The sequence below is a fragment of the Toxotes jaculatrix genome, chromosome 21 (assembly GCF_017976425.1).
Source record: "Toxotes jaculatrix isolate fToxJac2 chromosome 21, fToxJac2.pri, whole genome shotgun sequence".
NCBI classification, from domain to species: domain Eukaryota; kingdom Metazoa; phylum Chordata; class Actinopteri; family Toxotidae; genus Toxotes; species Toxotes jaculatrix.
This window is the reverse complement of record NC_054414.1, coordinates 14,764,038-14,778,384: the sequence shown is the minus strand read 5'-3', so window position 1 is coordinate 14,778,384 and position 14,347 is coordinate 14,764,038. Positions and strand designations below refer to the sequence as shown.

The 14,347-nt window shown below is 40.7% G+C and overlaps 1 protein-coding gene across 2 annotated transcripts in view; it reads right to left on the bottom strand.

Moving 5' to 3' along the window:
- dock1 (dedicator of cytokinesis 1) overlaps nucleotides 1-12,623 on the bottom strand; it is a 160,369-nt gene extending 147,746 nt beyond the window's left edge. For both annotated transcript variants that reach the window (XM_041066538.1, XM_041066539.1), the window contains exon 1: nucleotides 12,446-12,623. In XM_041066538.1, the coding sequence (XP_040922472.1) occupies nucleotides 12,446-12,488 (43 nt within the window). In that variant the 5' untranslated portion in view covers nucleotides 12,489-12,623. The remainder of the gene's footprint in view (nucleotides 1-12,445) is intronic.
- Nucleotides 12,624-14,347: the final 1,724 nt, after the last annotated feature.

Sequence of the window (14,347 nt, the reverse complement as noted above, 5' to 3'; positions counted from 1 at the left end):
TAGAGAATGGTGATGTAATGGTAAAGATACTAGAACTGTTATATCACAATTCTCTCAGTGATTTCAAGGGCAAAATTTGGCTTCACGTTCAACAAAATGTTTTATAACAAGTCTGTAGAGCCTGTGATGCCTTAGAGAGCATATTCTGACTACGAAACAAACAGGTCCTTGTATGACATCAACCTGTAAGAGTCATTTCAATGGGACAAATGCGAGCTGAGTGAGGCGCTGTTGTGTGTGTTTATTGTGTTTTCCTGACGAGCTCTGCTGGTGGTGAGACAAAGCTGACTGCAGCGAGCTCTGCTGTATAGCTGACAGGTATTCTTCAGGGATCTGCCAAGGGCTGTTAGGATAAAGGGGGAGGGGGCGTTCCACTGCATCTCTGCACAGTCTGTGGACTCTAACTAACTCCTCTGTCGCAAACCCTCAGCACTGACAATGACGCACACTAAAGAAAGCAACGTCTCTGAAGTAGGGTTCAAAAGCATTTGAACGAATCTGAATCCAGTATCAAATCTGCATATCAAATCTATTTAGGTTTGGCTTTGAACAACTTTAAATAACAAAAGCACAAAAAATGACTGTGGAGTTTTCCTGTAAACAAACAAAAGTTATATCTGCATTCAGTGTTTCCAAAACCCAAAGATAGTAATTTGAAATGACATACAACAGAAAAAATAGCAAATTCACTCATCTCAGAAGCTAAAAACAGTTTACTTTGATAAATGACAACTCGCTGATTAATCGATTATCAAAATTATTGATGATTCTGTCAATTGAGTTATCAATCATTCTTTGCTTCAGCATTAATCCCAACTTATTCATGCACGGGTGATACTAACATGCGCAGGCTTGTATGTGTTTCTGGAGGTGGTAAGTGTCAAGGCTGCCAAATCCCTGTCTCAAACCGAGTATGAACAAAGCCCATTAGCAGGGGATAACTGTATGAATAAACTCCCACAGTTCACAATAACACTCAGGTGTCCCTGTAGCACAATAGCTGGCAAGACTAAAGGTGAATACAAAAGTATCAGCAATATTCTAATAATGCTGGGAGCACTCAAGTAGGCTTGCAGGCTATGACTCAGAACTCATAAGAATCTGGGAGTCAAAGGATATTTCAAGGACTAGGAAATTACAATAACTCCCATTTTCCTTAATTATTTTCCGCTCTTGAGAAATGAATATCATTTCAAAGACTGTAAAAGAAATAAAAACATCTAAGTGTGTTATTAAAATAAACAGCAATGTGTTCTGCTGGGGTCAGGCTGAAATAATGCAAAACAAGTCACTAGCATGCACAGTGGAAGAAAACTATACAGGGTGTTTGGAACATTCAGACGGAGAAAGAGCTTTGTCAGTGACGTACAAGGCAGGGAAAACATGATAATTAATTTAAAGTCTCCCTCTAATAGGGTTTAATAAGAGGTTTACGCGTTCCAACAGAAGCCTGATGGTTCTTATTTAGAGGCAAATGCAGACAGTGAACCTGGGATTGTGAAATACCAACAAAATCACCCGCTTTCCTCTTAAACCAATTATATACAACAGCCTTTTAGGTTTATCTACAGTTGGAAAGTGGAGATAATGCTATTGTAATTAACCTGAAATTAAGACAACAGCAGCTGAGCTGTGAGGGAGGAAAGCTCCAGATCCCTCTCTCTCTCACTAGTAGGACCAGATTTCTCCTCCCTCTGACTGGAACCAAGCAGGAAATGCCACTTGAAATATTACTGTATCACAATAGATGGGTCTTTCCAGTTGGCCAGAAGGAAATACTGATGTTTTTTTCATGACTGCGGGAAGATTAACAATACCTTGTTTAAAAAAAAAAAAAAAAAAAAAACATAGGACAACAGAACACTGTAAAACTAGTGTACGGCAGAGGAAGTGGGCGGGATTGGAGCATGAATAGAGAAGTACGATGAAGGGAGGAGCAGGTGGAGATCTACAACATACCAGCTCTAGATGCCAACAGCAGTAATACCTTTTGGCAGAACTTCCTGCCATGCGCCTAGTTCCAACACAGGCCTCAGGGTACAATCTAACACAGGCCGATAACTCTGCTTCCACTACTTCTGCCGAGCCAAGTTATTCCTTTAATTGAAAATCATCTTCCCAATACAACAGGGAGAGAGAGCAGAACCTAGCTTATTACAGAGCACCGAGCAAAGCTTTTCACAGAGAGTTTCTCACACAGTGATTTCTGGTGTTATTTGTGGTGGTACATGGGTATCTCCACTGGCTCTGCAAAGCAAACCTGTCTGCACTTTGCACACACATCTCTTGAGGTGTAGAATGAATAAGAGCCCGTGAAACACTTATGACTTATCGATTCAGCAGACAAATGATTTAAAATAATCTTGAAATTAATATTCAAGACTCGGGTGAATGCAAAAGATTCACCTTTTACTTCTGTTTTCAACCACAGTTATATGATAAATACTTGCATTTTTTGTTTAACAGTAACAGATCACGAGGTTATATTTTTCTTCCATCTATACACCAATACACAGCATGGGGAAATAAATTGGCAGAATCCACACAGATTAGCCTTTTGCACAGCAAGAAGTAGCTAATTATTTCCTGCCCTGTGTTACATCTCTTGTGATACGAATGCTAATGAGTGCATAATTACTTTCAAATATTTGAAGAAACTCTGCAATTGACTCAGCAAGTTTACTTTGAAACCTCTTCCGTGGCTCTTTGCCAAAATGTGACTTCACTGACAAGCACACGATGCAACACTTGACCTTCATCAGGTGGTGTCTCTAGCACCTAGTGGTGCGAGTACAGCAAAACAGGCATATGCAACAATAAAATGCCTAGGACCTGTTTTTCACACTGTTATTTATAATCATGAAGCTGAGGTTGTGTTCTACTGAAGCAGACATCACACTGTCAGTGATGAGAGAGCAGCATGGCACCAGTACTCTGAAATGTCCCACGGAAAAGAAGAAGGTTGGCAGGATCAGTAATAAAGGCAGGAAAGGTTGCCTGCAGTCACCTACTGCTAACAACAAACTGTCAAACAGCCTTAAAAACCAGACACTGGCATTCCTGCACAGCGAGGAATGTTCAAAAGACAACTGACAACCGACATGATACGGCAGAGACTGCAGCAGTTACACTTTCCCCAATTTGGATGAAGACAAAGTTTCTTAATATTAGCTAAGTATACCTGCTCTACATTGCATCACGCAAAATGTTCTGTTTCAAATTGTTGGAACAGATGAAGGCAATTAACTTCCAGTATAATCCACTGAACCCCTCTGCCCCATGGGGCAACTGGTTTCATCACCCAGAGAAAACAAAGATCTAACCATTCATTTGGCCTTAACATTTTAACACTTAACTGTTAAAATGAGCTACCACTCTGCTCTCTCTGTGACTGCAAAGACGTACAAGTACTTTTTGAAAGAGCGTGTACACAGTGAACCAGCCACTGACAATATCATTATATGAAAATTTGAAATACAGATTTAATAAGTGGACCTTGGGCATGTAACAGTACCAAAGCCGAGTAGTGTGAACTTCCAAATGAATGACTTTCAGAATGAACACTTTCAGACGGACCTGGCTTTTTTCAAACAAAGCATCAGTCTAATCAGTTCGGATGAATCCTCATTTGATCTACTATACATCTGCACAAGTTTAAAAGATGTGAGAAAAAATGTGATTAGAATAATGATTTTATGAACACCTTAACTATCCCCATCAACAGTTTGATTTAATAACTTCACTGGAGCAGCACAGGCTAGATGTGAGCTCTCTGAAACGATATGCAGTTCGCCACAAAACCAGACAGCATGCATCTAATAATGTATGTACAACACTTTATTCTGTTGCGGTGTTTGCAGAGCCTTACCTATTTGTATGCTCCCAGTCCCTCAGTATGGTACAAAGCTGCTCGAACGTGGTACCTGTGGTTTCACAAATGACTGTTGAGCGTGTCTTGTCAAAAACAGGGGAGCTATTTTTAACTATCATTGCTGAAGCCTGCAAAAGCATGGCTATACTCTTCTGCTAATCAAGTTTACCATACGCAATACACTATATAAAATACAGAATACACCAAAATATATAATATTACAAATTAAGTTGTCACAGAATGAAATAATGAATCATTCTGTGAATTATTTGCAGCCCTACACTTCAGTACAGCGTACACGTGCAACATGGTGATCTAACAAGCTATTTAAATGAATTTTTTTCTTTCTGCAGGCCTGCTTTGATTTTTACTGTTGAGTTCTTGTCGAGCAATAGCTGGGTGTGTGTATCTCTTTAAATGACCTAGTAGTCTTACCAGAGGAAAGCTTAAGTTTGGGTAGAAAACATGATGGCCAGATGAAAAATCATTCCATGTCTCCACAGTTCTCTGTCTTCTTTACTTTAACACAAAAGGAGACTGAGGTGTCAGCTACAGTAGTGGGACAACTTCATCTAAATCCCTAAAGGTCGATCACAGAGTAGAGCTGCCACTCACTGAAATTTAAAACTGCCTCCAGGGCCCACCAACATCTGAGCTGCAAGGCTCTGACTTTATCAAGTATTTAGCCAGACACGCACACACACATACGTACAAACACACAAAAGGCCATTTCATCAAATGCCAGCAGTACTGAAAGGCTGTCTCTTGCTGCATGTGGCAATCCCAAGCCCATCTGCGACCACAATCAATGACTGACACCTCCATTACACGTCCCCAAAACAACTCACAAGACATTTTAAATGTGACAAATACAACATTAACATGGACTGCAGCTGATATTAATGTTGACATTTTTATAACCTGAATAGCCTCAGAGATGTTGAACCCTATGATTTCTGCTATTCATGCCTCTCACCATCTGGGAATAAAAGACTCAAAACCAATGCAGTATAATGACTGCAAAGCATAACTCTAGGGAAGTTTACTTAGCCAAAATAAATATGTTCAGTGGAGAATGTGCTCTACCTTATGAGACTTTAATAACAGCTTACATGTTGACGCCGTTGGCACTCATCTTTAAGTGATGCATACACCCCAAGTCAAACCTGCCAACAGCTTACAGCTCGAGTCTGTTTTCTGAGGTACTTGCGAAGTGAGTTTTCCCAGGGAGCAGGTCCTTTTAGCCCATGCTTGGCCCACAGAGACAGACAGGTCATCCAGTGTCAGCTCACCCACTGGCAGCCTGGCACAGCCTCAGCTCAGCTGCAAGCTCATCACTCTAGAGTAAGAATAAAGCCTCGGCCAAAGCGGTCAGCTGGAGTTGGTTAAGAATGCTCAATACAGACTGAGCTTACAGTCTTATATTCACTGTCAGTTCTTTCCTCTAGTTTTTGTTCCTAGACATAAAACTTTGTTTCCACAAAGCAGTCGTGCTGCTTGCTCTGTCTTCAGCTCCGTATGTAGAAAACCACTAACTTAAGAAATTATTTCTGATGTTTATGGCTGAGTGTCTTAAAAGTACAACTCAACACAACTTAAAAATAGATATTGATAGTTCACAAGCAATCAGACAAATAAAGGATCAATAGTGTTCAATGAGGAGGATAAAATCACGTTTGGATCACTGCCTTATCTGAGTTGCTGATGTTAGTAATGCTACCAGGTCTTCCTACAGTGTTTTATAGTGCAGGTGGATCGCTTCACCTTAAACAAAGACAACCACTACCAACATCATAATTAAACAATTATTTTTTGTGTGACTGCTGGTCAAGTCACGTTCTAATATTTAAACTGATCACGAGATCAAGACGAGATGCGTCAAATCAGGGTGGCTTACAGACTTGGCTAAACAATTTCCAGAGGGAAACACTGTCTAAATGTGAGTTTAATTCAGTCAGAGAAGATTTATGGTTTTCTTTTTCCCCAGTAATTTGTTTTCTCTTGGTAACTCCTTTCACACCTGCTGGCAACCCTGACTGAAACAACACTCCAAACACTCCTTTGGATTGGATTTTGATAAAGGTTCTGAAATTGCTGTTGCTAAAAATGTCATATTTCCTATCCCACCCTAATAAATTATTTTTTTTTAATCTGTCATAAAGGAAAATGCTTTGTCTTAATAATTCAAAGGGAATTACATATTTGTGCCTGTAGTCATTTTGTTCTTAAGACGACTATAATTTTATATGAAACTCTTTAGATATTAAACCACGTTGAAGTTTATAAATATGAACCAGCGACCTCATACAACCACGTTAAGTGCTACTGTGACAGAATATGACAGCTGAAAGGTTCTCATATGTTAATTACATCTAGCAAAATCTAAATTATGTAATAACACATGTCTACATCAATGACCTTTGTTTCATTGACGTGTTACACACCATTAGCCATCTGTCAAGCTAGCATAAGTAGCACAGCAGGACTCTTTTCAGACAATGGACAAGCTGCTTGGCAAGTCCACAATCAATACGGGGGGTACTGAAGACTGCCTGCCTGTCTAGCTTCACTCACACACACAGTCTCATCATACATGTTCAACCCAGGTTTGTGTATGTTTGTGTGTCCTTTCTACTTCACGCTCCACTGTCTTTGACAAAGTGCCAATAAGGAACGTCACAGTTCATTGTGTTTGTCGAGACGGTTCAAGCGATCTCACGCCTACATGTGTCAACTTTCACTACACCGATGCTCTGTAAAGTCAAATTGTGTCACTGTCGGGCCCCATCACCCGAAGTAACCAACTACATTTAGAGCTCCTGAGCAACAATGAGTCTTTTCATAGTTTAGCTGAAGGAAGTGAAATCAGTTTTTTGCTACCATGTCACTGATGTGGCATATGGCAGAAGTAAAGATTTGCTCTTAAGAGTACTTCAAGTCTAAGCAACATGTTTCTGTATCATGTGATGTAGAGAAAAATCTCGCACAAACACATAGGCTACATGCTGATGATAACATTTGTCAGCACCAACCAGTCTCTCCAGAGGTTACAGTGTAAACAAAAACAGCTGAGACCGTGAATGGGGACAAAAAGTCCTTACAAAGAGTGCAAATGGTGATTTCACAGGATGTTGACTCATTTCTGATTCATAACATTCAATTGTAGCGCTCTCCAGATTGACTTGTTCCTTGTGACTGAAGCTGATCCACGTTTTGCTGTAAAAAGGTTAAAGATTCAAACTTTGTAAAAATCACGGTTACAAATACTGCGAGCTGCACTCTATTTAGTAGTTCAGAGACAAATCAAATTTTCACCTGTATAAATCCAAGGTTAACCTGATCACAGCTGCTCCCCCCGCTCACCTCAACCTTTCGGATGACAGCGACACTTAAAACAAGATGTAGAAGTGTTCCAGCTTTGTCTCAGTGGTGAGCCAAGGAGTAGTGTGGAACCACTTAGCTATGCACTGATTAAATAGGCCAGCTGTCATTTGTCTTAGCCACCATCTCACAGCAAGCCACTGGGAGCTGTACTATTAGAATTGCTTCACCAAGCAGCGCAGCCCATAGTTAATATATAATTCTTTTTCAGAATGAATAATAGCAAAGTCATACTGACCTCCAAAGAGAGAAGAGGAGGATGACGACTAAACTTTTGGTTAAGACTAAGTGACAGTGCCTAACGATTAAGCCAATGAAGAGTAAATGAGCAATGAATTTGTGTCTATGAATACTGTTTGTGCAAAAAACTGCTGATATGGTGCAGTATTTGATACAGTATCCACGTTAAATAACGCATGACAGGAAATTTTGCAATGCCCAGACTAGGTATGAATAAGAAGTTTCAGCACAAAGCTAGCTGACATTCTGATGTAACTGGCACCTGACATGTTAGTGCATGTAAACTAAGTCACAACTCAAGTTTAGAAACATTTATGCAGAGCTGGCTTACAGAAAGAAGAAGATGTTTTGTTTATCGATCTATCAGGCAGCCCAATAAATGCAGCACAGTTGTTTTAATTTGAGCGGGATGAGGTCCCAGATGAAGGGTTTAGTCAGCACTGTGCACCTAGACAAAAACAAATAATCCAACAGCACGATGTACAAACTCATAAAATCGGAAATAATGGTATTAGGTGGTCGCTCAAGAGAGAAGCACACTTCTCACAGTCAGCGCTCAATAAAAGCATGTCGACTCACGTTACCAAACATAACCACACATCCCAGTCAACACACAAAAGAAAAAATATGAGACAAAAAAGAACTGTGCTTCCTTTAATATGATCATCTCGATTTCTGTTTGTACAGTTTGTTTATGACCAAAGGGAGGTGCTGGGTTGATCATAAACAACACCTGGCTATAACCACGACCAAACAAAGATGAAAACGTTTGTTACCCCCCTGACAGAAAAAAAAAATATTTATATATCACCCGTCTTCTGTTTTGCTCTACAGCATCTCCTTCCTTCTCCTGGCTCCTTCCTATTAATCAGCTGCTTTATTTCACTCTAGTAAAAGCATTCTTGTCTCCAATTCTGCCTGCTCAGCTTTTTTTCCTGGACAAACTTTAACGTAGGCAGAGAGAAATCAGGTGCCTTGTTCTAAAACTCAACTGTGTAGTAAATATTGTTGAAAGCTTTGTTATGTCAGAATTAATAGCGCCGATGTCTGGCAGGGAGTGCAGTGATGACAAGAGCCAGACGTGAGATGAGACGTTTTCTGAATGAAATGCAATGAAAACAACTCCTAACATGTAAAACCAAGAAGTAAACTGATGAAAAAAAAGGCACGACTCAAATTTCACTCTCTCATATTTCACACCAAATAGATTCAACGCTATAAGAGAAGCGTAAAATACGAGGCCAGGAATTTAAAACACATGGTTAGAATTTATGTAGTAACCAAGACTGTGTTTTAATTGCAACCATATTTGTTAGCTTGCTGCACTTGTGGGTGGGAGATGGTTTTCTTGGGTGCAGGGCGGGGGCTTCACAAATTACTTATGGCCTCAGTCAAGAGACGAACCGACTGCGTCTCTATTTTTTGCTCCCAATGTGTCACTCACCGCTAACCTGTTCCAAATGAGAACCGTCTAGAGTTGTCAGTCCTGATGGCCTGCAGTCTGCCACACACCAGTTTAAAAATATGATGTCAAAGCCACAGAAGAGCTAACGTTTAGAGCTCAGCCTATATATGTGTGCACTCAATTGTCCTCTTAGATAAGCTGCCAGTCAATGATCTGACCTACATGAAGCAACATTTCCTTACGGCCCAAACCTGCAACTGCAAGCTGGAAAAAAAAAGTCCAAAGGTATTTTGAACAATCGCAGCATTTTCAATGTTGTGAGCTGGCAGTATGTTAGATTAGCAAAATTACTAAGAGAGAATCATCAAGGGATGGAAAACATTTCTCATGACAACGCATCCTCTCAGGGGCAATTTGTGCTCGAGTCTCAACAGCGATGTGTGGATCCAGTAAATAGTCCTGTTGCTTAGTGTTCCCTGGTTTGCTTTCTAGAACCACAATCCTCTGAAGTCTCTCTTAAGGAACAGCAACATCCCGATGAAACGGAATTAATGAGACAACACTTGAAATTAGCATCAAAAAGTATTTCTGGTTAATTCATCACAGAACAGGGAGACAGCAAAAAAACATTTCCCCGAGGCCCTGTTAAATCACTTTTGAGATGCCACAAGAATAACTAGGCTTTCAAACTCCTGATCCCTTTGATTTATGCCAGGCTAGTTGGTATTTGACAAGAGAAGAACTGTGTAATGAATTAGCTCAAGGTCAAGAGTGATATGATTTCACTGACAAATGGGTCGTCTTTCTCCTTCTTTATGATATGAACATGGGTCAAAGAATGAAGTCGGGCCCTGAGCCCAAAATCTCAACTTCCATTTGAAGTTTGTCAGTAGTTCTTTTAGTACGTGGCTGCCTCCTGAATATCAATTGATTCTGTTAATTTAGCACATCAGCTGAGTTAAATACTGATAGGCAGGATTCTGAACACACCAGTGGAACAGAAGACATAGTTTGGGGGAGGAAGTTTGGCTACTGCCTCAGGCTAAGAGATATTCTTAATAACAATAACAAACAGTAAATAGCAATTCAGTTCATTAGGATAAGGAACGATCCAAATGCCTTCAATACTGATTTTTGATCAAATACTTTGATATTAATGTATATTGATATAGAAACCAGGGTGTTACTGGTAAGGGTGTGTTATTCTAACACAAAGTTAATGTGGTTGGATTTCTAATGCTGGTTATTGGATTGGTGCTACCTGCCTTCAAAGTCTTGCTTCCACAATCCTCCAAACACTGTAAAAAAAAAAAGCAGCTTGTATGGTTACTAAACCCCCCCCTTTTTTTTTTTTTTAAATCACTGCTATGCTCTGTATAAGAAGACAGTAACCGTTTTAATGAATGCAGCTGTGAAGAGACTCAAAGAGATGGTTTTTATATATTTACTTATAAAGCTATGGGGCCATTATGAGAGTAGTAAATGACATGACAAAAGTTTTTTTCTGAAACAGAAATAGGTCCAAAGCATAAGAGGTCTCACGGAGTGCTCATTAGTGCTACTTGGTCAACACATGAAGTACTAAAAATGCCATGGCTGTGCACCCCACCAATCCTCTGCAGCAGTGATGTGGCAGCTGCCTCTCTTTCTACTAATGACTCATCCACTCTTGCATTCAATGAGCCCTGTGAGAATTTTTCTCCAAGATTTTTGAAGAACCTCAACTTTCAAGATCTCATGGATATTTGAGAGTGCACCGAGGCCATCATTAGCATCAGAATGGTGTACCTTTCACACACGCACACACACACACAGATACACACAATAATAGGAATCACAGCCAACCATATCTGCTAAAAAGACAAAGGGACCACAGGCTCATATTGCATGGTCTGGACTGAAAACAACAGAGCTCATTTGGAAGCTACAGTCTGAGATGCCAATCAGAGCTTTTGGTATAACCTGCTGAACTCATCCATCAGTCGGCATCAGCATCCCTCATACAGCTGTAAGCCCTCAGTCCCTCTAATGGACATGGCTAAAAGGGAGTCAGCATGCATGTGGTGAGGTGCATTACTCACATTAAAAATAACAATCCATTGTTGTGAAACCAGATTCTTCTGGAAAACACGTGTAATCTGCCACATCACTGACCGAACAGAGCCAGGATTTTTAGGGGATCCTCAGGAAAATCGGAATTAATTCTATTACATTATTATTTAAGGCGTTCAAGAAAAGCACAGTGTGTTTCAGCATGACTGTTATGACTCATATTTCACACTACCCATTGCAATTCATGCAGCTCTTTGTCAATATACCACGCTAAAAATGTTTCTGGATGTCTTACTTCAGTATGGTGGTCAGTATGGTAAAACAGTCTAAACAGCTTTGGGGGGCAGCCGTGGCACAGCAAGTTTAGAGTGCGGCTTTGGACTTTGGACCGGCCTGAGATCGGAGGGTCGTGGGTTCGATCCCTCGACCTCGACCAAGCGCTAAAAAAAAAAACGAATACGGTGGTGGTGAAGGAGACTCGCCTCCCCCTGCCTCTGCTACCATGGCTGTGGTGCCCCTGAGCAAGGCACCGATCTCACTAGGCAGCCTCCTGCCCCAGCGTCTCTAGTGCATGTGCATGCTTGTGTGTGTGTTTCGTTCACTTGGTGTGGGTAAAACGCAGAGAGGGATGGATCAATAAAGTAATTAAAATTAAATGAATGTGTATTCAAAAATCCCATCTAATTCCAAAAGTAGTAACAGATTCTGCGATCCCTGCGCCAAAATATGAACAAATAAAACCCGGTGGGTTAATTACATTTTTTTTGAAGGTCCTTGAAATCAAATGGTTTATTAGTAGCTGAATAAAAGTGTTTAGTCATACTACAAAAACATACAAATACACGCCCTAGATACATTATATACATACAGTCAGTTCTACAGGCAGAGTAGTCTTTTTTTCTGATTACCCCCTTCAGTATAAAGACAGTAATATAGCTAGAGAAACTTTCTGTGAGGGTACATGTTCAGTGTTGCTAAATAATCCCCTGAAGGAGAGAGAGTGGAAGCTAAACGGAACCGTGCTCTCAGGTAAGGACGCCTGGTTTCACTGCATTTAAGGAAGTGGCAATAAATGACCAACAGCAAAGGCTTTCCTCGTTTGAAAAACGGAGCAGAAAACGCAAACAAGCAGCAATCCGAACAGTTACAAGTCATGCGTAGCTGGTTATTTTGTAGCGGAGGCCCCACAACACAGGAAACAGCGCTACAACTAGGCGCGCCTCTAACAATTCCCAATCCACACACAGTCCTCTTCCTCACAAAAGACAGACATTCCTTGTTTTGCATTTCATGCAAACTGGCTGGCAAATCACCGACATTCGGGATTTGCATTCCCCAACGTTAAGCAAATGTGACCCAAAGACCCCATATTGAGCCATACGATATATAAAACAGCCGGTCGCTTTCTGATAACAATCCTTCCCAAACTTGTGCAATCTGAGAGCAGAGAGAGCTACGGCGAGCTAACGATGGAGCATGCAAGTTTTCTTACGTACCAACACCATACTTTTCCTTTTTGGTGGGCACCCAGCGAGACATTCTCAGTGTTGAGGCTTCCCCGAGTTGTCGTTATGCCTATTAGAAAAGATCCAGATGTGACCTCTGGTTATCAAAGTAGACTTTTTTTTTCACTTTTCTCTGAGCTTTGGGGAGCTGCTCCGAGCAGCCATTTTCCACCAGTGACAGGACGCTCCGCAAGGGGGAGGACGGGAACTTTTTCACCCTGTAGGCGTTCAGCCTCCACTGTGCTGCTTATAAACACGTCTGAAACTACATGGCCGATGAGAAGTTAAATATTGGTGGTTGATTTACTATAAATTAAAATACAGCAGTGCAGCTGTATGACATCAATTACTTCAACTTCAATAACTTTTAGGCTACTCTGAGTTTTACATAAAAAAAAAATGCTGACAAAGCTAATGGTTTGATTTTATTCTGTCAGACTATATAACTACATAATTCTTGCTAAGAGATGGACAAAGCACAAAAACGAAAAACAACCAAAACAAAGAACCCGGTTTCAGTGGAGTATGAGATTAATATACTGCCTCTGTCGCCTCTGCGACCATGGCCGTGGTGCCCCTGAGCAAGGCACCGATCTACCCCAGCTCCCCGGGCTCCTCCTAGGGAAGCACAGCGTCTCTAGTGCATGTGCATGAATGTGTGTGTGTTTCGTGCACTTGTGGGTAAAATGCAGAGAGTAATTTCCCCAGCCTGAGGGATTAATAAAGTATAAACTTAAACTATGTCCACTTCCTTCCTGCTTAATGATGAAGCCATGGGAGCCTTGGTTAGCCAATTACAATGAGCAGTGATGTAATGAACCAATAAGAATTGTTTCACAGCTGCAGGTGCTAAAAGACATCAGTGCACACCTGTGAATCTGCTAATGTTTACTGATCTTCTTTGCACAAATGGTGAAGCCTGTGTCCCACCTTTAGAGAATTTTCTCAAGGTTATGACCCTATGCTTTCCTTTCCCCACCTCCTCCACTTGTCATGTTGGAGTACTACCAGCAGAGTGCGCTGCCGCTTTCAAACTTGCTCTCATGTACTGTTTTGAACCTTGTTTAAATCTGTCCTTACTCAATTGAGTTTTTGATTTGTTTTGATGTTATCTCCCAGGCAGAGCAGACAAAAAGATGCAAATTGCTTTTACATCATTGCATATTCCTTCTGCATGTAGCTTCTCAGCTTGATAAGGTGTCTTAAAGCAGGTCACAGCAATTGATATTTAAGATATCTCTGTCTTATCTCTGTCTTTGAAAGACATTCACAAAATGTTATTCCACCGAGTGGGACTGAAGTTGCTTTGAAAGACATCTGGGGAATGTTAATCCACTGAGAAACACTGAAATTCATTAAACATCAAAGCAGCTGCCAATTCTTTTTTTGAAAGATGTTGTATCTTTGCAGATCTGTGTTTAACTACCTGCAATCTGAAGCGGAATCTTGCCTCCAGCTTTAAGCAAATTCTTGTAAATACCCTTCACTTCTGCACTTTGAGACATCACATGGGTGACAGTTAGGCTACTTATCTAAGAGGACACTGGCCCATTTTTAAGACAGTCTTGCTAAAGTCACATGGCTTGGATAGAGGCTCGAGGATAGCAGTGCCTCATCGTCAGCCACCAACCACGAGATCACAGGGAAGAGCAGAAACGGGGATTTTAACAAAGACGATTTCTGAAGCAGTGAGTCATGGAATAACATGGATAATCTGGTCATTAGTGATGCTCCATCATTTGTAAGGATATGTGTCAGAATGTCAGAAAGTTTGATCCACGCTTTCAAACATTGCAACCACCATATTGTCTGACTGCACACACCCGATATTAGACAAAATAGTTTAATAATTAAAACGGTGAATGTTAATGACGTTCTTTTTTTAAAATGGAG